At 46.8% G+C, this 26,100-nt stretch overlaps 1 protein-coding gene across 1 annotated transcript in view; it reads left to right on the top strand.

The window, feature by feature from the left end:
* LOC112237176 (adhesion G-protein coupled receptor V1-like) overlaps positions 1 to 26,100 on the top strand; it is a 225,981-nt gene that overhangs the window by 36,118 nt on the left and 163,763 nt on the right. Inside the window, exons 20-33 of the mRNA XM_042320335.1 lie at positions 3,076 to 3,449; positions 5,041 to 5,217; positions 5,614 to 5,794; positions 6,228 to 6,421; positions 6,941 to 7,070; positions 8,272 to 8,343; positions 8,974 to 9,113; positions 9,658 to 10,270; positions 15,903 to 16,118; positions 16,266 to 16,481; positions 19,664 to 19,908; positions 20,057 to 20,238; positions 21,215 to 22,032; positions 22,121 to 22,330. Coding sequence (XP_042176269.1) covers positions 3,076 to 3,449; positions 5,041 to 5,217; positions 5,614 to 5,794; positions 6,228 to 6,421; positions 6,941 to 7,070; positions 8,272 to 8,343; positions 8,974 to 9,113; positions 9,658 to 10,270; positions 15,903 to 16,118; positions 16,266 to 16,481; positions 19,664 to 19,908; positions 20,057 to 20,238; positions 21,215 to 22,032; positions 22,121 to 22,330 — 3,768 coding nt within the window. The remainder of the gene's footprint in view (positions 1 to 3,075; positions 3,450 to 5,040; positions 5,218 to 5,613; positions 5,795 to 6,227; positions 6,422 to 6,940; positions 7,071 to 8,271; positions 8,344 to 8,973; positions 9,114 to 9,657; positions 10,271 to 15,902; positions 16,119 to 16,265; positions 16,482 to 19,663; positions 19,909 to 20,056; positions 20,239 to 21,214; positions 22,033 to 22,120; positions 22,331 to 26,100) is intronic.

The raw sequence follows: 26,100 nt of genomic DNA, 5'->3' as shown, positions 1-26,100 counted from the left end.
TCCCTTCCCATCCCTCTCTCCTCTCTTCTCCTCCTCTCCCATCCTCTCTTCTTCCTCCTCTCCCATTCCTCCTCTCCCATTACTCCTCTCTTCTTCCTCCTCTCCCATTCCTCCTCTCCCATTACTCCTCTCCCATTCCTCCTCTCCCATTCCCATTCCTCCTCTCCCATCATTCCTCCTCTCCCATTCCCATTCCTCCTCTCCCATTCCTCCTCTCTCCCATTACATTCCTCCTCTCCCATTCCTCCGCTCTCAATTCCTCCTCTCCCACTCCTCTCTCCTTCCTCCTCTCCCATTCCTCCTCTCCCAATTCCTCCTCTCCCATTCCTCCTCTCCCATTCCTCCTCTCCCATTCCTCCTCCCCATCTCTCCCATTACTCCTCTCCCATTCCTCCTCTCCCATCCTCCTCTCCCATTCCCTCTCCCATTCCCTCTCCCATTACTCCTCTCCCATTCCTCCTCTCCCATCCCATTCCTCCTCCTCTCCCATTCCTCCTCCCCATTACTCCTCTCCCATTCCTCCTCTCCCATTCCTCCTCTCCCATTCCTCCTCTCCCATTCCTCCTCTCCCATCCCCTCTCCCATTCCTCCTCTCCCATTACTCCTCTCCCATTACTCCTCCTCCCATTCCTCCTCTCCCATTCTCCCTCCCATTCCTCCTTCTCCCATTCCTCCTCTCCCATTCCTCTCCCATTCCTCCTCTCCCATTACTCCTCTCTTCCTCCTCTCCCATTACTCCTCTCCCATTCCTCCTCCCCATTCTCCTCTCCCAATCCTCCTCTCCCATTCCTCCTCTCCCATTCTCCTCTCCCATTCCTCCCCATCTCTCCCATTCCTCCTTACTCCCATTATTCCCCTCTCTCCTCCCCTCTCCCATTCCTCCTCTCCCATTCCTCCTCTCCCATTACTCCCCCATTACTCCTCTCCCATTCCTCCTCTCCCATTACTCCTCTCCCATTCCTCCTCTCCCATTCCTCCTCTCCCATTCCTCCTCTCCCATTCCTCCTCTCCCATTCCTCCTCTCCCATTCCTCCTCTCCCATTCCTCCTCTCCCATTCCTCCTCTCCCATTCCTCCTCTCCCATTCCTCCTCTCCCATTCCTCCTCTCCCATTCCTCCTCTCCCATTCCTCCTCTCCCATTACTCCTCTCCCATTCCTCCTCTCCCATTCCCTCTCCTTACTCCCATTCCTCCTCTCCCATTCCTCCTCTCTCCTCTCATCCCTCCTCTCCCATTACCTCCCATTACTCCCTCTCCCATTACTCCTCTCCCATTCCTCCTTATTCCTCCTCTCCCATTCCTCCTCTCCCATTCTCCCATTCCTCTCCTCCTCCTCCCATTCTCCTCTCCCATTCCTCCTCTCCCATTCCTCCTCTCCCATTACTCCTCTCTTCCCATTCTCCTCTCCCCTTCCTCCTCCTCTCCCATTCCTCTCCCATTACTCCTCTCCCATTCTCCTCTCCCATTCCTCCTCCTCCCATTCCTCCTCCCATTCCCATTACTCCTCTCCCATTCCTCCTCTCCCATTCCTCCTCTCCCATTCTCCCATTACTCCTCTCCCATTCCTCCTCTCTCCCATTCCCATTCCTCCTCTCCCATTCCTCCTCTCCCATTCCTCCTCTCCCATCTCCTCTCCCATTCTCCCCATTCTCCTCTCCCATTCCTCCTCTCCCATTCCTCCTCTCCCATTACTCCTCTCCCAGCTCCCATTCTCCTCTCCCATTCCCTCTCCCATTCCCATTCCTCCTCTCCCATTACTCCCATTCCTCCTCTCCCATTACTCCTCTCCCATTCTCCCCATTACTCCTCTCCCATTCCTCCTCCTCTCCCATTCCTCCTCTCCCATTCCTCCCATTCTCCCATTCCTCCTCTCCCATTACTCCTCTCCCATTCCTCCTCTCCCATTCTCCTCCCCATTCCTCCTCTCCCATTCCCTCTCCCATTACTCCTCTCCCATTCCTCCTCTCCCATTACTCCTCTCCCATTCTCCCATTACTCCCCATTCTCCTCTCCCATTCCTCCTCTCCCATTACTCCCCATTCCTCCTCCTTCTCCTCTCCCATTACTCCCATTCCTCCTCTCCCATTACTCCTCTCCCATTCTCCCATTACTCCTCCCCATTACTCCCATTCCTCCTCTCCCATTACCCTCTCCCATTCCTCCTCTCCCATTACTCCTCTCCCATTCCTCCCATTCCTCCTCTCCCATTACTCCCCATCTCCTCTCCATTACTCCTCTCCCATTCCTCCTCTCCCATTACTCCTCCCCATTACTCCTCTCCCATTCCTCCTCTCCCATTACTCCTCTCCCATTCTCCTCTCCCATTACTCATTCCTCCCTCCCATTCCTCCTCTCCCTCCCATTACTCCTCTCCCATTCCTCCTCTCCCATTACTCCCATTCCTCCTCTCCCATTACTCCTCTCCCATTCCTCCTCTCCCATTCCTCCTCTCCCATTCCTCCTCTCCCATTACTCCGCTCCCATTCCTCCTTTCCCATTCCTCCTCTCCTATTGTTTGGACTTACAGAGACTCAGCAATGCTTGAGCGAGCGCTTAGCCACCATTGTTACATTGGACATTGTAACAGGCAGATGAAAGCAGGCTGCAGTTTTCGTTCTCCCCCAATAACTGAAGACAATGTGCTTTCCCCCCCAACCCCACGATGGGACTGTCTGTTTCAATGGCTCTTCTTGGGTTAACTTCAATCAAATGGATATACATGTAAACAACATCCCATACTGTCAATCCAAACAGTGTTCTACTGCTTTTTCTGAGAGCTTTGTCTGAGGGCTTTGTCCGTGGTCACCGTGGAGAGCTTCCTCTATTTGTATTTTTTTGCTGTTGCAATGCTCGCTGGTGGTCTGTGTGTGTGTGTGTGTGTGTGTGTGTGTGTGTGTGTGTGTGTGGTGAGGGTGGGGGGCACTGTAGCATTAATGAATCATTCTGGAATGGATACACTGTACAATACATGCTTGTCAGCTTCTCTGTATACAAAAAGCATTTTTTTTGACAGCATGATCACCTACTGCTTGATGTTTTTCTGAGTGTATTCTTCTACCTCCTGTGTGTGTTGCAGGTTCAGCTCCTGTGCGGATCGGATCGGACCCCTACGGAGAGGAGCGTTACACGGGCCTCCTGCAGGATCTGCGTCTCTACCACAGCAGACTGAACCGCTCAGAGATCCACGAGCTCCACGCACAGCCCGCCAAGACGGACCTGAGGAACATCTCTGGCTACCTGCAGTACAGGCAGGACGAGAGGCAGAAGGCCTTTGTGGTGACGGTGCGGGACGACAAGGAGGAGGAGGGGGAGGAGGTGTTCTACTTGCAGCTGGTGGCGGCCCACGGGGGGGCGCGCCTCCCCCTCCCCCGCCCCACCGCCACCCTACGGGTGATGAAGAGTGACAACGCCAATGGCTTCTTTGGCTTCACCGGCACCTGCATACCAGACGTAAGACACACACACACACACACAAACACACACAAACACACACACACACACACACACACACAAACACACACACACACGGGTCGCATTAGCTTTCATAAATCTGCATTTTCAAAACGCAGAACATAAAAAAATCTTTGTTTTGAACCATTTCACCTGGGTCTTACACTGAAAGTCAACAGTGTTTTTTTCTTCAATAGAGTGATCAGGGGCGAGCTACTAGTTCTTCTTCACACAAAATACATTAGTGCAACACATTCGGCAGAAAGTACAATGCTATTTGGCTGGCAGCCACCCATGCATTAACTTACATTAGCTCACAAGTACATTAACTTACAATGAAAAATTAAGGTATTTTTTCGCAAAAACTATGCATGGCCATCACATTTCTAATATTTATCATAGAAAGAATGTAGCCAGCTACATTTCCTGATGTTTTGCTTGAAGTTAATCTTGCATTTTAACCTGCTACCAGAGGAAAAACTACACCTGATGAAAGTACCATAGGAAAGTAGCCTACACATCAGTCAGAGCGCTGTCTGGTGATCCAATGAGGAGAGCAAAGATATTTCATCCTGATGGTGAAGTACAACTGAAGCACAAAATTAGTCCTTTTACAGTCATGATTTCGTTTGAACCCTGATTGAAGCCGAGCAGAATTTACAATCATTGATTTTTTTAGATCTGCTTTTTTTTTTTAAACGCAGCAATATATTTCTTTTGCGTTTTATCTTTCCTTTTCTGCATGAAAAGCGCAGAATCCTGCGTTAACACGACCCCTGATACATACACACACGCACACATACAGTATCTTACCTGCTTTACAGTATAAATGAGACACTATTGACACTATCGAGATGAAATGTAGACCCCACTTGCCAACTAAGGCAGTCATTCGTACAGCTCTGAACCTGACTGACACATCAGCAAAATGATGTAAGAAAAACAGCACACTGGAGAACAGCACATTATTGTCACATTCTCTGACTAGCCATGTACCCTGAGAATATGGATATTTGGTTACCTAGAAAGACATGTAATTGAAGCCAGTGGTTTGTGTGTCCTCGTGCATATTTAACCAGTGTTCACGCCTGGGTGGAGGAAGTGTGCGCTCAGCCCTTTAGAGAGACGGGACACATGGCATCTCTGATGGCTCCTCTCAGGTAGAGCAAAAGGTGATAGACCAGGCATTCCCATGGAAGTAGAGTCCCAGTAGCAGAACAGGTGGTAGACCAGGGGCTGGCATTCCATCAGAACAAGGGTCCCTCTAATTCTGCATGGGGACAAAGGGACTCAGAGGCATGTGTGGCTATCGGGTGTCTCTTTGCAAATCACATCATGACTCTGCAGGAATTAGAAGAGGGCTGTCATTGAAAGAGCAAAGGTGCATTTTTGGAATGAGTCGTGTCAGTCTTGAATTGATAACAAGTTTGTGGTATCTTGTCAGAGTTTGTCATCAAATGAAAGTTTGTTTACAATTTTGATGTGTGATGTGACAATATGTTTTAAAATGTCACAATGTCGGGTTGGTTTAGGGAGCATCATTAACAACCAGGCTCTGTGCCTGTCCTCTCTGTCCTTCCTCCATGGCCAGACGACAGAGGAAGGCTCCACCATCTCCTGTGTTATTGAGCGGACGCGGGGGGTTCTGGACCACGTCTATGTGAACTACACGGTCACTCAGCTTCACTCAGACAGCCAGGCTCCGGCCCACCAGGACTTTACCAAGGCCAGCGGCTCGGTGCTCTTCCTTCCCGGTCAGCGCTCTGAGGTGTGGAGGAACAACCAGAGTCACACACACACACACACACACACACACACACACACACACACACACACACACACACACACTGAAAGGTCAGACAAGCAAGTCAGAAGAAATGTTTTACCATTCATCTACATTTCTGACCATATTTCATCCCAGAAAACTATTTTCATCCACTCAGTAGTGTTGGTAACTTCTAGCCCCACCTAGTGGCTGAGAGGAATATTTTGTTCTGGTCAACGGTGCTTGCTAATGATTAGGCTTAGCTACAAATCCACTACAGACACTAAAGCTTGCAAACAAATACATTATGAATATCTACACATATCTACGCAGTTAATTTTAGATTGAAATCTTGACTATCTCTCATGTGTTATGACATCATCTCCCTGCGACTCCCAGGTCCTGAACCTGCTGGTGTTGAATGATGACACCCCTGAGTTCGCAGAGTCCTTCCAGGTCACTCTGGTGTCAGCAGAGTCAGGCGATGGGAAGCCAGGCTCCACCCCCACCAGTGGATCCAGCATCAATCCTGACAACTCAGCTACCAGGGTCACCGTCATGGCCAGCGACCATCCCTATGGTGCAGGGAGAGACACAAAAACACACACACCCCTGTGCCACCCCAGTAGAACCTCAAACTGATTTTCACATCAAACTGCCTAATGCCAATTCTCATCCAGAGTACATGAATCGAGAACTGCAGATATCTGTAAAAACACATAGTTGACAAACACAAGACGTTTTGCTTATTATCTGTTGGAAATAGGTTCAGTTTGTGGCATAATGTAAAAACACTGTATCAAACTGCTGTTGGTGCGAGTCAATCATCAACTGTTGATATACATTTGTCACAGACACAGTTAGATCACTCATAATTATGGATGTTCCCATGTTATGAATGTATCAGTAATATGTCATGTATTGATCCCCTCGCTGATCATCTCTGACCAGGCTTATTGTTCTATGAAGCTAGCTGAGCAGCTGTTGTGAGTACTGGTCTCCCTCTCTCCCAGGTCTGCTCCAGTTCCAGCCGAGCCAGCCGGCTGAGGGCATAATCCCCCCGGCAACAGAGCCTGCCCACGTCACGGTCAACGAGGACGATGGCGAGGTTCGCCTGCTGGTGGCCAGGGCCCAAGGCCTCCTGGGAAGAGTCATGGTCGGCTACAGGACCTCACCGTTTACCGCCGCCAGCCCCGAGGACTATGAGGTCATTTCTTGCCATCCTTGTACTGTAGATCAGCCTCTCAGACAGACACAGGGATGGATGGTCACTTGACCATTTAAAAAAAAAATCTCCTAATACAAGAATGATGCATGATTTATGATTTAGGAATGTGTGTTTAGATATGATTTTACCCGTAAGAACGTCCTATTCGATCCTTATAATTGGCTATCTGCTGCGCTTCTATTTTGAAAAGATTAAGAGAATAATAAGGCATACTCTACATAATGTTTGAGTCACTAGACTAACTCCTTTGATGGCTGTTTGATTGGTTGTCACTAGACTAACTCCTTTGATGGCTGTTTGATTGGTTGTCACTAGACTAACTCCTTTGATGGCTGTTTGATAGGTTGTCACTAGACTAACTCCTTTGATGGCTGTTTGATAGGTTGTCACTAGACTAACTTCTTTGATGGCTGTTTGATAGTGAGCTTGTGCTAACTCCCCAAGCTAACCCCTTGTTCCCTCCCTACTCTGCCTGCACTTGTTCCATGGCCCATACAGGACTCAGACGGCATGCTAGACTTCATGCCAGGAGAACGCTTCAAGTACATCAGTGTGATCGTCATAGACAACCCCGTCCCTGAGTTGGACAAGGTGTTCAGAGTGGAGCTCTACAACCCTGACGGAGGAGGTAAAACAGATACCATTGATTGATTGATTGTCCAATTGGTGATGATCTTCTTACCACCTCTTCTCTTGTTTCTGATCATTGTAAATAGTCCACCTTCCTATCCTGTAATCATATCTGTCAGCGTTTCCCACCCCTGAAATCCTGCTCTAACTAATCCTTTACCTGTGTTCTGCAACTTTGTGTGCTCCCGTGTGTTTCCGTGTGCTCCTGTGTGCTGGACTCCCCAATGATCCCCACTACTCTGGTGTGCTCCTGTGTGCTGGACTCCCCAATGATCCCCACTACTCTGGTGTGCTCCTGTGTGCTGTACTCCCCAATGATCCCCACTACTCTGGTGTGCTCCTGTGTGCTGTACTCCCCAATGATCCCCACTACTCTGGTGTGCTCCTGTGTGCTGGACTCCCCAATGATCCCCACTACTCTGGTGTGCTCCTGTGTGCTGGACTCCCCAATGATCCCCACTACTCTGGTGTGCTCCTGTGTGCTGTACTCCCCAATGATCCCCACTACTCTGGTGTGCTCCTGTGTGCTGTACTCCCCAATGATCCCCACTACTCTGGTGTGCTCCTGTGTGCTGTACTCCCCAATGATCCCCACTACTCTGGTGTGCTCCTGTGTGCTGTACTCCCCAATGATCCCACTACTCTGGTGTGCTCCTGTGTGCTGTACTCCCCAATAATCCCCACTACTCTGGTGTGCTCCTGTGTGCTGGACTCCCCAATGATCCCCACTACTCTGGTGTGCTCCTGTGTGCTGTACTCCCCAATGATCCCCACTACTCTGGTGTGCTCCTGTGTGCTGTACTCCCCAATGATCCCACTACTCTGGTGTGCTCCTGTGTGCTGTACTCCCCAATAATCCCCACTACTCTGGTGTGCTCCTGTGTGCTGTACTCCCCAATGATCCCCACTACTCTGGTGTGCTCCTGTGTGCTGTACTCCCCAATGATCCCCACTACTCTGGTGTGCTCCTGTGTGCTGTACTCCCCAATGATCCCCACTACTCTGGTGTGCTCCTGTGTGCTGTACTCCCCAATGATCCCCACTACTCTGGTGTGCTCCTGTGTGCTGTACACCCCAATGATCCCCACTACTCTGGTGTGCTCCTGTGTGCTGTACTCCCCAATGATCCCCACTACTCTGGTGTGCTCCTGTGTGCTGTAATCCCCAATGATCTCCACTACTCTGGTGTGCTCCTAAAGTGGGTCAGTTCCTTGGCAGTGGCAGTGGAGAAAGTGACACTGACTTCTTCCTCTTGTCCTCTCACCACCGTGGTAAGACCACCTCCCCTACACCTCCCCCCAAATACCTCCCATCCTTTTAGACTGTCCCTCTCCTCCTAAGCATATGTATATATTGTTGGGAGAGGTGTTACGTCCTCTGTAGTTCTTACCCTACTCTGATAAGGCCAGGCTCTGTGTGTGTGTGTTTGCATGCATGCGCTTGTCTTTGCATGCTCACGCCTCAGTGTGTGCCTTTGTATGCGTGTGTGTGTGTGTGTGCTTGCGTGCCTTCGTGTGTGTGTGGGGGATTAAAATGTCAATGGTTCCAGTGATCTGTGACCGGGGCGAGGGATGTGGGAAAAGTAAATAGGCATTGAGATGAGGGCAGCAGTGGTAAGTGGTGAACAGAACATGTCCCAGATCCCAGGGATCATTGTTTCTCTGTAGGGCTTCACCCTCTCCCTTATTAAAAACCGACAATGCACTGCAGTGTTCAGGTCTAGCATTTCAAGAGGATCAATAGGATTCGATTGGAATTCAGTTCTACACAATGTGGCACAATAGGAAGCAGTCATTGATTTTTGGTTATGAAAATAATTACAGGGTTTACAGTGTTTGCTACTCCCCTGGCTGTCACACGTTGTGATGTCCCGATAGTTAAACACCTATATGTCTTTCTAGCCAGCTTGGGAGTCGCCTCCCATATCACTGTGACCATCGCTGCCTCTGACGACGCACACGGAGTGTTTCAGTTCAGCCTGGACTCTCTGTCTGTCAATGGCACCGAGCCTGAGGAGGGACACAGCACTGTGCTGCTGCAGGTCAGTGTGTGTTTGTGTGTATCTCTGTGTGTATCTCTGTGTTTCAGTGTGTGTGTGTATCTCTGTGTTTCAGTGTGTGTGTCTCTGTGTGTATCTCTGTGTTTCAGTGTGTGTGTCTCTGTGTGTATCTCTGTGTGTGTCTGTGTGTATCTCTGTGTGTATCTCTGTGTTTCAGTGTGCGTGTCTCTGTGTGTATCTCTGTGTTTCAGTGTGTGTGTGTCTCTGTGTGTATCTCTGTGTGTATCTCTGTGTTTCAGTGTGTGTGTCTCTGTGTGTATCTCTGTGTGTGTGTGTGTGTGTGTGTGTGTGTGTGTGTGTGTGTGTGTGTGTGTGTGTGTGTGTGTGTATCTCTGTGTTTCAATGTGTGTCTCTGAGTGCATCTCTGTGTTTCAGTGTGAGTGTGTGTGTGTGTCTCTGTGTGTGTGTGTGTGTCTCTGTGTGTATGTGTGTGTCTCTGTGTGTGTGTCTCTGTGTGTGTCTCTGTGTTTCAGTGTGTTTGTGTTTACTCTACTCTCTCTCTGGGCCCCCTCTCTAACCATCTCAGGTGATGCGGTTGTTCGGTGCCTTATCCAAAGTAACTGTATTCTGGGAGGCTGATGTCAGCTCTGAGGAAGACCTCATCAGCAGGGCCGGGAACATCACCTTCCACGTGGGCCAGACCAGGGGGGAGATTGAGCTCCAGGTGGCCCAGGACGAGGTGCCGGAGCTGGACAAGAGATTCGGTGTGTCCCTAGTCAACGTCTCCCATGGGCGTCTGGGTTTGAGGACTGAGGCCACTGTGACCGTGCTGGCCAGTGACGACCCCTATGGAGTGTTTGTGTTCTCTGAGAGCAGCAGGCCGGTCCGCCTGCCTGAGGGCCACACCCTGGTCACCCTCACCATCTACAGGCAGAGGGGGCTGATGGGAAGGGTGCGCGTTACGTATGGGACCCTGAGTGAGGCTGACACCGCCCCCTTCATGACCCCGGGGGTGGGCCGGGCCAACGAGGGGAAGGACTTTGTCCCCCTGCTGGAGTCGGTGGGTTTTGCAGCCAATCAGAGTGAGGCTAAAGTAACCCTTCGAGTGCTGGATGATGAAGAGCCTGAGAGGGATGAGTCTGTATTCATGGAGCTGATCAGTGTCAATCTCATAGGAGGAGGACAGCATGAGAGATTAAGTAAATCACTGCAACATGTTCACATCGCAACTGTGAATATCCAGCCTTATCCATGGTCAACATACAATATATATATATATACATATACAAACACTATATATACATACACTATATAAACTATCGTTCAAAAGTTTGGAGTCACTTAGAAATGTCCTTGTTTTTGAAAGAAAAGCAAATTTTTTGTCCATTAAAATAACATCAAATTGATCAGAAATACAGTGTAGACATTGTTAATGTTGTAAATGACTATTGTTGCTGGAAATGGCAGATTTTTTATGGAATATCCACATAGACGTTCAGAGGTCCATTATCAGCAACCATCACTACTGTGTTCCAATGGCATGTTGTGTTAACTAATCCAAGTTCATCATTTTAAACGGCTAATTGATCATTAGAAAAACCTTTTGCAATTATGTTAGCACAGCTGAAAACTTTTGTGCTGATTAAAGAAGCAATAAAACTGGCCTTCTTTAGACTAGTTGAGTATCTGGAGTATCAGCATTTGTGGGTTCGATTACAGGCTCAAAATGGCCAGAAACAAAGACCTTTCTTCTGAAACTTGTCAGTCTATTCTTGTTCTGAGAAATGAAGGCTATTCCATGCGAGAAATTGCCAAGAAACTGAAGATCTCGTACAACGCTGTGTACTACTCCCTTCACAGAACAGCGCAAACTGGCCCTAACCAGAATAGAAAGTGGAGTGGGAGGCCCCGGTGCACAACTGAGCAAGAGGACAAGTACATTAGAGTGTCTAGTTTGAGAAACAGACACCTCACAAGTCCTCAACTGGCAGATTCATTAAATAGTACCCGCAAAACACCAGTCTCAACGTCAACAGTGAAGAGGCGACTCCGAGATGCTAACCTCTGTATAACTATATAGATATTCCCCCAAAAATCTGCAGTTTCCAGCTACAATGGTCATTTACTACATAAACAATGTCAATTTGATCAATTTGATGTTATTTTAATGGGCAAAAATGTTGCTTTTCTTTCAAAAACGGGGACATTTCTAAGTGAGCCCAAACTTTTGAACGATAGTGTACATAAACTATATATACAGACATTCATTATAAATATGTACTCTATATATACATTCACTATATATATGTACTCTATATATACATACACTATATATATATACATACACTATATATATATATATATATATATATATATATATATATATATACACACACACACACACACAGTTGGGCAAAAAGTATTTTGTCAGCCACCAATTGTGCAAGTTCTCCCACTTAAAAAGATGTGAGAGGCCTGTAAATTTTCATCATAGGTACACTTAAATTATGACAGACAAAATGAGGAAAAAACATCCAGAAAATCACATTGTAGGATTTGTTATGAATTTATTTGCAAATTATGGTGGAAAATAAGTATTTGGTCACCTACAAACAAGCAAGATTTCTGGCTCTCACAGACCTGTAACTTCTTCTTTAAGAGGCTCCTCTGTCCTCCACTCATTACCTGTATTAATGGCACCTGTTAGAACTTGTTATCAGTATAAAAGACACCTGTCCACAACCTCAAACAGTCACACTCCAAACTCCACTATGGCCAAGACCAAAGAGCTGTCAAAGGACACCAGAAACAAAATTGTAGGCTGGGAAGACTGAATCTGCAATAGGTAAGCAGCTTGGTTTGAAGAAATCAACTGTGGGAGCAATTATTAGGAAATGGAAGACATACAAGACCACTGATAATCTCCCTCGATCTGGGGCTCCACGCAAGATCTCACCCCGTGGGGTCAAAATGATCACAAGAACGGTGAGCAAAAATCCCAGAACCACACGGGGGGACCTAGTGAATGACCTGCTGAGAGCTGGGACCAAATTAACAAAGCCTACCATCAGTTACACACTACGCCGCCAGGGACTCAAATCCTGCAGTGCCAGACGTGTCCCCCTGCTTAAGCCAGTACATGCCCATGCCCATCTGAAGTTTGCTAGAGAGCATTTGGATGATCCAGAAGAAGATTGGGAGAATGTCATATGGTCAGATGAAACCAAAATAGAACCATTTGGTAAAAACTCAACTCGTCGTGTTTTTGAGGACAAAGAATGCTGAGTCGTATCCAAAGAACACCATACCTACTGTGAAGCATGGGGTTGGAAACATCATGCTTTGTGGCTGTTTTTCGGCAAAGGGACCAGGACGACTGATCCGTGTAAAGGAAAGAATGAATGGGGCCATGTATCGTGAGATTTTGAGTGAAAACCTCCTTCCATCAGCAAGGGCATTGAAGATGAAACGTGGCTGGGTCTTTCATTATGACAATGATCCCAAACACACCGCCCGGGCAATGAAGGAGTGGCTTCGTAAGAAGCATTTCAAGGTCCTGGAGTGGCCTAGCCAGTCTCCAGATCTCAACCCCAAAGAAAATCTTTGGAGGGAGTTGAAAGTCTGCGTTGCTCAGCAACAGCCCCAAAACATCACTGCTCTAGAGGAGATCTGCATGGAGGAATGGGCCAAAATACCAGCAACAGTGTGTGAAAACCTTGTGAAGACTTACAGAAAACGTTTGACCTCTGTCATTGCCAACAAAGAGTATATAACAAAGTATTGAGATAAACTTTTGTTATTGACCAAATACTTATTTTCCACCATAATTTGCAAATAAATTCATTAAAAATTCTACAATGTGATTTTCTGGATTTTTTTTCTCATTTTGTCTGTCATAGTTGAAGTGTACCTATGATGAAAATTACAGGCCTCTCTCATCTTTTTAAGTGGGAGAACTTGCACAATTTGTGGCTGACTAAATACTTTTTTGCCCCACTGTATGTATGTATATATATATATATATATACATTCACTATATTTAAACACTATATATACATACAGTTGAAGTCAGAAATGTACATGCACTTAGGTTGGAGTCCTTAAAACTCATTTTTCAACCACTCCACAAATTTCATGTTAACAAACTACAGTTTTGGCAAGTCGGTTAGGACATCTACTTTGTGCATGACACAAGTAATTGTTCCAACAATTGTTTACATACAGATTATCACAATTCCAGTGGATCAGAAGTTTACATACACTAAGTTGACTGAGCCTTTAAACAGCTTGGAAAATTCCAGAAAATGATGTCATGGCTTTTGAAGCTTCTGATAGGCTAATTAACATAATTTGAGTCAATTGGAGGTGTACCTGTGAATGTATTTCAAGGCCTACCTTCAAACGCAGTGCCTCTTTGCTTGACATTATGGAAAAATCAAAAGAAATCAGCCAAAACCTCAGAAAAAACATTGTAGATCTCCACAAGTCTGGTTCATCCTTGGGAGCAATTTCCAAATGCCTGAAGGTACCACGCAGCTGTCATACTGCTCAGGAAGGAGATGCGTTCTGTGTCCTTGAGATGAACATACTTTGGTGTGAAAAGTGCAAATGAATCCCAGAACAACAACAAAGGACCTTGTGAAGATGCTGGGGGAAAACGGTACAAAAGTATCGATATCCACAGTAAAATTAGTCTTATATCGACATAACCTGAAAGGCTGCTCAGCAAGAAAGAAGCCACTGCTCCAAAACCGCCATAAAAAAGCCAGACTACGGTTTGCAACTGCACATGGGGACAAAGATCATACTTTTTGGAGAAATGTCCTTGGGTTTGATGAAACAAAATTATAACTGTTTGGCCATAATGACTATTTTTATGTTTGGAGAAAAAAGGGGGAAGCTTGCAAGCCGAAGAACACCATCCTAACCGTGAAGCACGGAGGTGGCAGCATCATGTTGTGGGGGTGCTTTGCTGCAGGAGGGACTGTTGCACTTCACAAAATAGATGGCATCATGAGGGAGGGAAATTATGTGGATATATTGAAGCAACATCTCAAGACATCAGTCAGGAAGTTAAAGCTTGGTCGCAAATGGATCTTCCAAATGGACAGTGACCCCAAGCATACGTCCAAAGTTGTGGCAAAATGGCTTCAGGCAACAAAGTCAAGGTATTGGAGTGGCCATCACAAAGCCCTGACCTCAATCCCGTAGAAAATTTGTGGGCAGAACTGAAAAAGCGTGTTCGAGCAAGGAGGCCTACAAACCTGACTCAGTTACATGAAAGAAAGAAAAGCTGAAATATATCATTCTCTATTATTCTGACATTTTACATTCTTAAAATAAAGTGGTGATCCTAACTGACCTAAGACAGGGACTTTTTACTCTGATTAAATGTCAGGAATTGTGAAAAACTGAGTTGAAATGTATTTGGCTAAGGTGTATGTAAACTTCCGACTTCAACTGTTCACTATATATTCTAAAGTATGTGGACACCCCTTCAAATTAGTAAATTTGGCTATTTCAGCCACACCCATTGCTGACAGGTGTATACAATCGAGCACACAGCCATGCAATCTCCATAGACATACATTGGCAGGAGAATGGCCTTACTGAAGAGCTTATTGACTTTCAACATGGCACGGTCATAGAATGCCACCTTTCCAACAAGTCAGTTCGTCAAATTTCTGTCCTGCTACAGCTGCCCCGGTCAACTGTAAGTGCTGAGTTTGTGAAGTGGAAACGTCTAGGAACAACAACGGCTCAACCATAAAATGGTAGACCACACAAGCTCACAGAACGGGACTGCTGAGTGCTGATGCGTATAAAACTCATCTGTCCTCGGTTGCAACACTCACTACCGAGTTCCAAACTGCCTCTGGAAGCAACGTCAGCACAATACCTGTTCATCGGGGGCTTCATGAAATTGGTTTCCGCAGCCGGGTTCTCCATGCGCAATGCCAAGCATCGGCTGGAGTGTTCTAAAGCTCGCCGTCATTGTAAATAATAATGTGTTCTTAACTGATTTGCCTAGTTAAATAAAGGTTACATTTTTTATTATTTAAAAATACATTTAAAAAAGCTCACCGCCATTGGACTCTGGAGCAGTGGAAACGCGTTATCTGGAGTGAGGAATCACTCTTCACCATCTGGCAGTCCGACGGAAAATCTGGGTTTAGCAGATGCCAGGAGAATGCTACCTGCCCCAATGCATAGTGCCAGCTGTAAAGTTTGATAGAGGAGGAATAATTGTCTGGCGCTTGTTCATGGTTCGTGCTAGGCCCCTTAGTTCCAGTGAAGGGAAATCTTAACGCTACAGCATACAATAACATTCTAGACTTTTCTGTGCTTCCAACTTTGTGGCAACAGTTTGGGGAAGGCCCTTTACTTTTATTTCAGCATGACAATGCCCCCATGCACAAAGCAAGGTCCATACAGAAATGGTTTGTCGAGATCGGTGTGGAAGAACTTGACTGGCCTGCACAGAGTAGTGACCAAAGTAGTGACCCAATCGAAAACCTTTGGGATGAATTGGAACGCCGACTGTGAGCCAGGCCTAATTGCCCAACATCAGTGCCCGACCTCACTAATGATCTTGTGGTTGAATGGAAGCAAGTCCTCGCAGCAATGTTACAATATCTAGTGGAAAGCCTTCCCAGAAGAGGGGAGGCTGTTAAAGCAGCAAAGGGGGGACCAACTACATATTAATGCCCATGATTTTGGAATGAGATGTTTGAAGAGCCGGTGTCCACATACTTTTGGTCATGTAGTGTCTACAGCTGGACTAAGGATATTGTTTTTTTGTCAAACCATACGGTTTCTTCTCTTTCCTAGTTGTCCATTCTCCTCGTCTTGGTCCGAAGGCAGAGATCGTGGCCCAGGTCATAGTAGAGGCCAGTGATGACGCCTTTGGGTTTCTGCAGCTGTCCGCCCCTGCTGTCAACGTGGCCGAGGACTATGTTGGACCCATTATCAATGTCACACGCATTGGGGGAATTTTTGCTGACGTGTCTGTGAAGTTCAGGGCTGTACCTATGACTGCCAGAGTTGGTCAGTGTGGTCTACATCATCTCAATAGTATCAATAGTGTCTCATATAAACTGTATAGCAGGGACTGTGTGTGTGTGTATACAAGTGTGCGCATGCAAAGTGTATGTAATAAATAGTGTGTGTCTAACAATGTGTGTGTCAACCCAGGTGACGACTACAGCATAGCGTCCTCTGACGTGGTTCTCCTGGAGGGGGAGACCAGTAAGCCAGTTCCCATCTACATCATTGATGATGTGATTCCTGAGCTGGAGGAGACCTTCCGCATCGAGTTGCTCAACGTCACCACAGGGGGTGCTAAACTGGGGGTGCTAACCCGCACCATCATCACCATCCTGCCCTCCGACGACCCCTTTGGGGCCTTTGGTTAGCTCACGTCTCTCTCCTCTCCCACACAGACATGCCCTCACGTATGTGCATGTATACTAGTCAATATAGTTCTAGAATGTACAGATGGTCATTCAAATCAGATTACAGTAGATGCACAATGACTGACTACATTAGACAATAATCTACTGTATTTTTGTCTAAAAGAGCCCAATGAAAAATTGTTACTGCATTGTTACTTTATTAGTAAATGACCCATTAGACCTCAAAGTACTGTTTGTGTTCCCTAGTATTTCAGACTGCTAACCCCTAACCCTAGTATTTCAGACTGCTAACCCCTAACCCTAGTATTTCAGACTGCTAACCCCTAACCCTAGTATTTCAGACTGCTAACCCCTAACCCTAGTATTTCAGACTGTTAACCCCTAACCCTAGTATTTCAGACTGCTAACCCCTAACCCTAGTATTTCAGACTGCTAACCCCTAACCCTAGTATTTCAGACTGCTAACCCCTAACCCTAGTATTTCAGACTGCTAACCCCTAACCCCTAACCCTAGTATTTCAGACTGCTAACCCCTAACCCTAGTATTTCAGACTGCTAACCCCTAACACTAGTATTTCAGACTGCTAACCCCTAACCCTAGTATTTCAGACTGCTAACCCCTAACCCTAGTATTTCAGACTGCTAACCCCTAACCCTAGTATTTCAGACTGCTAACCCCTAACCCTAGTATTTCAGACTGCTAACCCCTAACCCTAGTATTTCAGACTGCTAACCCCTAACCCTAGTATTTCAGACTGCTAACCCCTAACCCTAGTATTTCAGACTGCTAACCCCTAACCCTAGTATTTCAGACTGCTAACCCTAGTATTTCAGACTGCTAACCCCTAACCCCTAACACTAGTATTTCAGACTGCTAACCCCTAACCCCTAACCCTAGTATTTCAGACTGCTAACCCCTAACCCTAGTATTTCAGACTGCTAACCCCTAACCCCTAACCCTAGTATTTCAGACTGCTAACCCCTAACACTAGTATTTCAGACTGCTAACCCCTAACCCTAGTATTTCAGACTGCTAACACCTAACCCCTAACCCTAGTATTTCAGACTGCTAACTCCTAACCCCTAACCCTAGTATTTCAGACTGCTAACCCCTAACCCCTAACACTAGTATTTCAGACTGCTAACCCCTAACCCTAGTATTTCAGACTGCTAACCCCTAACCCCTAACCCTAGTATTTCAAACTGCTAACCCCTAACACTAGTATTTCAGACTGCTAACCCCTAACCCTAGTATTTCAGACTGCTAACACCTAGCCCCTAACCCTAGTATTTCAGACTGCTAACCCTAACCCCTAACCCTAGTATTTCAGACTGCTAACCCCTAACCCTAGTATTTCAGACTGCTAACCCCTAACCCTAGTATTTCAGACTGCTAACCCCTAACCCCTAACACTAGTATTTCAGACTGCTAACCCCTAACCCTAGTATTTCAGACTGCTAACCCCTAACCCTAGTATTTCAGACTGCTAACCCCTAACCCTAGTATTTCAGACTGCTAACCCCTAACCCTAGTATTTCAGACTGCTAACCCCTAACCCTAGTATTTCAGACTGCTAACCCCTAACCCCTAACACTAGTATTTCAGACTGCTAACCCCTAACCCTAGTATTTCAGACTGCTAACCCCTAACCCTAGTATTTCAGACTGCTAACCCCTAACCCTAGTATTTCAGACTGCTAACCCCTAACCCCTAACCCTAGTATTTCAGACTGCTAACCCCTAACCCTAGTATTTCAGACTGCTAACCCCTAACCCCTAACCCTAGTATTTCAGACTGCTAACCCCTAACCCTAGTATTTCAGACTGCTAACCCCTAACACTAGTATTTCAGACTGCTAACCCCTAACCCTAGTATTTCAGACTGCTAACCCCTAACCCTAGTATTTCAGACTGCTAACCCCTAACCCTAGTATTTCAGACTGCTAACCCCTAACCCTAGTATTTCAGACTGCTAACCCCTAACCCTAGTATTTCAGACTGCTAACCCCTAACCCTAGTATTTCAGACTGCTAACCCCTAACCCTAGTATTTCAGACTGCTAACCCCTAACCCTAGTATTTCAGACTGCTAACCCTAGTATTTCAGACTGCTAACCCCTAACCCCTAACACTAGTATTTCAGACTGCTAACCCCTAACCCCTAACCCTAGTATTTCAGACTGCTAACCCCTAACCCTAGTATTTCAGACTGCTAACCCCTAACCCCTAACCCTAGTATTTCAGACTGCTAACCCCTAACCCTAGTATTTCAGACTGCTAACACCTAACCCCTAACCCTAGTATTTCAGACTGCTAACTCCTAACCCCTAACCCTAGTATTTCAGACTGCTAACCCCTAACCCCTAACACTAGTATTTCAGACTGCTAACCCCTAACCCCTAACCCTAGTATTTCAGACTGCTAACCCCTAACCCTAGTATTTCAGACTGCTAACCCCTAACCCCTAACCCTAGTATTTCAAACTGCTAACCCCTAACACTAGTATTTCAGACTGCTAACCCCTAACCCTAGTATTTCAGACTGCTAACACCTAACCCCTAACCCTAGTATTTCAGACTGCTAACTCCTAACCCCTAACCCTAGTATTTCAGACTGCTAACCCCTAACCCTAGTATTTCAGACTGCTAACTCCTAACCCTAGTATTTCAGACTGCTAACCCCTAACCCCTAACACTAGTATTTCAGACTGCTAACCCCTAACCCTAGTATTTCAGACTGCTAACCCCTAACCCTAGTATTTCAGACTGCTAACCCCTAACCCTAGTATTTCAGACTGCTAACCCCTAACCCTAGTATTTCAGACTGTTAACCCTAACCCTAGTATTTCAGACTGCTAACCCCTAACCCCTAACCCTAGTATTTCAGACTGCTAACCCCTAACCCTAACACTAGTATTTCAGACTGCTAACCCCTAATCCTAACCCCTAACCCTAGTATTTCAGACTGCTAACCCCTAACCCTAGTATTTCAGACTGCTAACCCCTAACCCTAGTATTTCAGAATGCTAACCCCTAACACTAGTATTTCAGACTGCTAACCCCTAACCCTAACCCTAGTATTTCAGACTGCTAACCCCTAACCCTAGTATTTCAGACTGCTAACCCCTAACCCCTAACCCTAGTATTTCAGACTCCTAACCCCTAACCCCTAACCCTAGTATTTCAGACTGCTCCTGTCACCATAGAGGAGCCAGGGGTGAACTCATTCCAGGTGACACTGCCCATCGTGCGAAACGCTGGGGCCATAGGGACTGTAGTTGTCCAGTGGCGAGCCACAGTGAACGGCAGAGCAGCAGTAGGGGACCTCCGGCCTGTGTCAGGAGAAGTCACCTTTGCGCCAGGAGAAACTATGAAGACGTTGAAAGTTGAGGTCCTAGCAGACGATGTGCCGGAAATTGAGGAAGTAAGAAACACAATCGTAATTTCTTACATTGTTGTTATTTTTTGCCAAACAAAGGCTTGTATCATAATATATGCTATATAATATATAGGCCTATAATACAATAATATAACATATGCCATTTTTCCTCTAAATGTTCTGTGCTTTTCAGATAATCAAGGTGGAATTGACTAGCGCCACTAATGGAGGCAACATTGGAAGAGACAAAACAGTTAGTATCATTGTCCCAGCCAATGACAACCCGTATGGGACAGTCTACTTTGACCAGTCTGTGTATCAAGTACAGGAACCTCTCCAGGGAATTTTTGTGGCCAACATTACTGTCCGTCGAAGGTTTGTTTGTTGCAGGTCCTATATGGCAGTGAAATTACATATTGCTACTTTTCTGTTTTGTTGACTTGGAATGCTCAACTAACTCTCTCCCTCTCTCTCTCCTTCATCTCAACTAACTCTCTCTCCCTCTCTCTGTCCTTTATCTCAACTAACTCTCTCTCCCTCTGTCTTTCATCTCAACTAACTCTCTCTCATTATCTCAACTAACTCTCTCTCCCTCTCTGTCTTTCATCGCAACTAACTCTCTGTCCTTCATCTCAATTTACTCTCTCTCCCTCTCTCTGTCTTTCATCGCAACTAACTCTCTCTCCCTCTCTCTCTCCTTCATCTCAACTAACTCTCTCTCCCTCTCTCTGTCTTTCATCGCAACTAACTCTCTCTCCCTCTCTCTCTCTCCTTCATCTCAACTAACTCTCTCTTCCTCTCTCTCCTTCATCTCAACTAACTCTCTCTCCCTGTCTTTCTCCTTCATCTCAACTAACTCTCTCTCCCTCTCTTTCTCCTTCATCTCAACTCTCTCTCTCTCTCCCTCTCTCTGTCCATCATCTCAACTAACTCTTTCTCCCTCTCTCTGTCCTTAATCTCAAATTACTCTCTCTCCCTCTCTCTGTCCTTATTCTCAATGTGCTCTCTCTCCCTCTCTCTGTCTTTCATCGCAACTAACTCTCTCTCCCTCTCTCTCTCTCCTTCATCTCAACTAACTCTCTCTTCCTCTCTCTCCTTCATCTCAACTAACTCTCTCTCCCTCTCTTTCTCCTTCATCTCAACTAACTCTCTCTCCCTCTCTTTCTCCTTCATCTCAACTCTCTCTCTCTCTCCCTCTCTCTGTCCATCATCTCAACTAACTCTTTCTCCCTCTCTCTGTCCTTAATCTCAAATTACTCTCTCTCCCTCTCTCTGTCCTTATTCTCAATGTGCTCTCTCTCCCTCTCTCTGTCCTTCATCTCAACTAACTCTCTCTCACTCATCTTGTCAGTGGTGGTCATTTTGGCCGATTGGAGGTCCTCTACAGCACCTCAGAGATAGACATAGTGAGCATGGCCCAGACTGAAGGCCAGAACCTGCTGTTGTACTACAGCCCCCCGGTGTCAGGAGTGCCCTCTGGCGCCCCCCGCAGGCCAGTCAACATCAGCTCCCAGGGGGACCCCCTGGTTGTCTGTGCTGCTGCCTGCCTGAGGGAGAGAGCCTGCCAGGCCTTCTCCCTGTCTCCTCCTGGGGGATCTTCCCCCATGGCCTCCTGCACCTGGGTGACCAGCGGGGCCGATCAGCTGACCGAGTCCGCCCAGACCCTCACCTACACCAAAAACACCACCGCCACCGCCGCTCTCTTCAGCTCGCAGGCCATGGCGGGGAGTGACTACACTACGACAGCACAGACAGCCATCTTGGAGGACGGCTCAGGGGAAGCCAACCTGACCGTGCCCATTCTGACGGACAAACTCCCCGAAATGGACGAGAGCTTCTCCATCCGCATCCTGAAGGTGGTGCTGGTGAACTTGACGGTGGCTCAGAAGAACCTGCCCTCCATAGGGCATCCGGACAAGGCAGTGGTCACAATCGGAATGAATGGGGATGCCTTTGGGGTGTTTCTCATCTATAGCCTCAGCTCTAATGCTACACAGGACGGGCTCTATCTGGAGGTGAGGGAGGAACCACGTGTGCCAGTACCCCTGGTCATAGAGAGGAGGGGGGGCAGCCTAGGGCAGGTGACTGTGGAGTGGAGGTTCGTGGGTGGAATGGCAACACCGGGCACTGACTTCACCGGGACTGGAGGAACACTTGTCTTTGCCGATGGTAGGTTTGAAATCTAGTACTACAGAAGGCTTTTTGGATATGAATGCATTTTTTGATATGCAATATATTGTGTTCCCTCCATCCCAAGGCGATATTAAGAAGAACATTGAGATAGTGATCGTGGATGATTTGGAGCCCGAGGACAGCGAGACCCTGATGGTTGGCTTGGTGAAGACTGCGGGAGGCAGTCGGATCCTGCCCAGCTCAGACACGGTCACCATCATCATCCTGGCTAACGACAACGTGGCCGGGGTGGTGGGCTTCCACTCAGCCTCACGCTCTGTCATCGCCAGAAAGGGTGAGTGTGGTAGAGGGGCCCCTGTCAGTCACTTTAATGAAGCAAGCCACAATGTTAATCACTCTGTGAATTATTATTATGTCTCTGCATCGAGCCAGTTTACCAAGCAGACACTAATGACAAAATTACCTCCCCTGAAAGTAACAATATTAACACCTGTCAAAATGCAACCATTTCGTACCGAAATAAGCTGAACATTGTATTTCTCTTCATGGATTTATGATCATACATTCATAAAAGTGCTGTTTGTAAAGGTCAACACCGCTATCATAGCTCAACACAGTTACCATAGCTCAACACGGCTACCATAGCTCAACACAGCTACCATAGCTCAACACCACTACCAATTTTTTCCAAGATGGCGTGGCGTAGCAGTGCAGCCGTGGTTTGTCGTTCTCTCGTTTCATTTTTGTATTTTTTGTATTTTTTGTATAAATTCCTATTTATTTTTCAATCTCTTTTTCCACTTTTAAATTAAATATGCCTTCCGGTAACCCGCCTCACTCAATGTGACACGGTTCCGATATTTAATTTTTTAGATCTTATAGCCAAAACTTTCATCAGAAGCTAGCCAGCTAATTAGCTACTAGCTATTTAGTCATTGTTAGCCACTGCTAGCGGCCTTTACCCTCTGCTCAGGCACCAGCGGTTTTTTAGCCTGGATAATACCTGGCAGCCTCGGACTGTTTTTCTCCACTACAACGCCTGATTCCTGACGTAAACCCCGGACCATTGATCATCACAGATAGCTAGCTGCCACTGAGTGACCCGGCCCCGAAGCTAGCCCTGAGCCAGGCGCATCTCCCGGGCTAGCAAACTAAATTACCACAACTACAATACCTCTTTCGCCATCTGCCCTGTCCCTTCGTCGACACGGCGGCCCGCCCGTGCCACCACGATTAGTCCGCAGACGTAATTCCATCAAATGTGCCTTCAACTGGCCTTTGCCGGACGTCGGAGCAGACGCTTCTACCTACCCCGGTCTGCTAACTTTAAACGCTGTGTCTCCCGCGTGCTAGTGATGCAACGACTACCCCCTCTGCCCATTCATCACCATTTTACCTGTTGTTGTCTTACCCGTTGTTGTCTTAGCTAGCTCTCCCAATCAACACCTATGATTGCTTTATGCCTCGCTTGATGTCTCTCTCAAATGTCAATATGCCTTGTATACTGTTGTTTAGGATAGTTATCATTGTTTTAGTTTACTGTGGAGCCCCTAGTCCCACTGTACATGCCACAGATACCTCCTTTGTCCCACCTCCCACACATGCGGTGACCTCACCCAGTATAACCAGCGTGTCCAGAGATGCAACCTCTCTTATCATCACTCAGTGCCCGGGTTTACCTATACTGTACCCGCACCCCACCATACCCATGTCTGCACATTATGCCCTGAATCTATTCTACCACGCCCAGAAATCTGCTCCTTTTATTCTCTGTCCCCAACACACTAGACGACCAGTTTTGCTAGCCTTTAGCCGTACCCTCATCCTACTCCTCCTCTGTTCCTTGGGTGATGTGGAGGCTAACCCAGGCCCTGCGTGTCCCCAGGCACTCTCATTTGTTGACTTCTGTAATCATAAAAAGCCTTGGTTTCATGCATGTTAACATCAGAAGCCTTCTCCCTAAGTTTGTTTTACTCACTGCTTTAGCACACTCCGCCAACCCTGATGTCCTTGCCGTATCTGAATCCTGGCTTAGGAAGGCCACCAAAAAGATTTCCATACCCAACTACAACATTTTCTGTCAAGATAGAACTGCCAAAGGAGGAGGAGTTGCAATCTACTGCAGAGATAGCCTGCAAAGTTATGTCATATTTTCCAGGTCTATGCCCAAACAGTTCGAGCTTCTAATTTTAAAAATTAATCTCTCCAGAAATAAGTCTCTCACTGTTGCCGCCTGTTATAGACCCACCTCAGCTCCCAGCTGTGCCCTGGACACCATATGTGAATTGATTGCCCCCCATCTATCTTCAGAGTTCGTTCTGTTAGGTGACTGAAACTGGGATATGCTTAACACCCCAGCAGACCTACAATCTAAGCTAGATGCCCTCAATCTCACACAAATTATCAAGGAAACCACTAGGTACAATCCTAAATCCGTAAACATGGTCACCCTCATAGATATTATCCTGACCAACTTGCCCTCCAAATACACCTCTGCTGTTTTCAATCAGGATCTCAGCGATCACTGGCTCATTGCCTGTATCCGCTATGGGGCCGCGGTCAAACGACCACCCCTCATCACTGTCAATTGCTCACTAAAACACTTCTGTGAGCAGGCCTTTCTAATCGACCTGGCCCGGGTATCCTGCAAGGATATTGACCTCATCCCGTCAGTCAAGGATGCCTGGTCGTTCTTTAAAAGTAATTTCACAGCTGCCATACGGCAACACAGTTACTATAGCTCAACACAGTTACTATAGCTCAACACAGTTACCATAGCTCAATACAGTTACCATAGTTCAACACCGCTACCATGGCGCATTGCCGTTACCTTAGCTCAACACTGCTACCATAGCTCAACACAGCTAACATAGCGCAACACCGTTACCATTGCGCAACACCGGTACCATAGCTCAACACAGTTACCATAGCTCAACACAGTTGCCATAGCTCAACAAAGCTACCATACGGCAACACAGCTACCATAGCTCAACCTCATTCCACACAGCTGCTGTACAGCAACACAGCTACCATAGCTTAACACTGCTACCATAGCTCAACACAGCTACCATTGCTCAACACAGCTACCATGCAGCAACACAGCTACCATAGCTTAACACAGCTACCATAGCTCAACACAGCTACCATTGCTCAACACAGCTACCATGCAGCAACACAGCTACCATAGCTTAACACTGCTACCATAGCTCCACCTCATTCAACACAGCTACCATACTGCAACACAGCTACCATAGCTCAACACAGCTACCATAGCTCAACACAGCTACCATAGCTCAACACCGTTACCATAGCGCAACACAGTTACAATAGCTAAACACGCCATAGCTCAAACTTATTCAACACACTTACCATAGGGCAACACCGCACCATTGCTCAACAAGGCTACCTTAGCTCAACCTCATTCAACACAGCTACCATACGGTAACACAGCTACCATAGCTCAACACAGCTACTATAGCTCAACACAGCTACCATAGCTCAACACCACTACCATAGCACAATACCGCTACCATACCTCAACACTGTTACCATAGCGCAACACAGTTACAATAGCTCAACACCGCTACAATAGCGCAACACCGCTACCATAGCGCAACACCGCTACCATAGCTCAACGCCGCTACCATAGCTCAACGCCGCTACCATAGCTCGACACAGTTGCCATAGCTTAACACAGCTACCATACAGCAACACAGCTACCATAGCTCAACACCGATACCATAGCTCAACACATTTACCATAGCTCAACACAGTTACCATTGTTCAGCACGCCATAGCTCAAACTCATTCAACACATTTACCATAGGGCAACAGCGCACCATAGCTCAACACTGCTACCATAGCTCAACCTCATTCAACACAGTTACCATTCGGCAACACAGCTACCATACGGCAACACAGCTACCATAGCTTAACACAGCTACCATAGCTCAACCTCATTCAACACAGCAACCATAGATTTACACAGCTACCATACAGCAACACAGCTACCATAGCTTAACACTGCTACAATAGCTCAACCTCATTCAACACAGCTACCATAGCTCAACACAGCTACCATAGCTCAACACAGCCACCATAGCT

Source organism: Oncorhynchus tshawytscha, linkage group LG04 (assembly GCF_018296145.1).
Source record: "Oncorhynchus tshawytscha isolate Ot180627B linkage group LG04, Otsh_v2.0, whole genome shotgun sequence".
Classification (NCBI taxonomy): domain Eukaryota; kingdom Metazoa; phylum Chordata; class Actinopteri; order Salmoniformes; family Salmonidae; genus Oncorhynchus; species Oncorhynchus tshawytscha.
The sequence above is the reverse complement of the archived record's forward strand: the minus strand, read 5'-3'. Positions and strand labels throughout refer to the sequence as shown.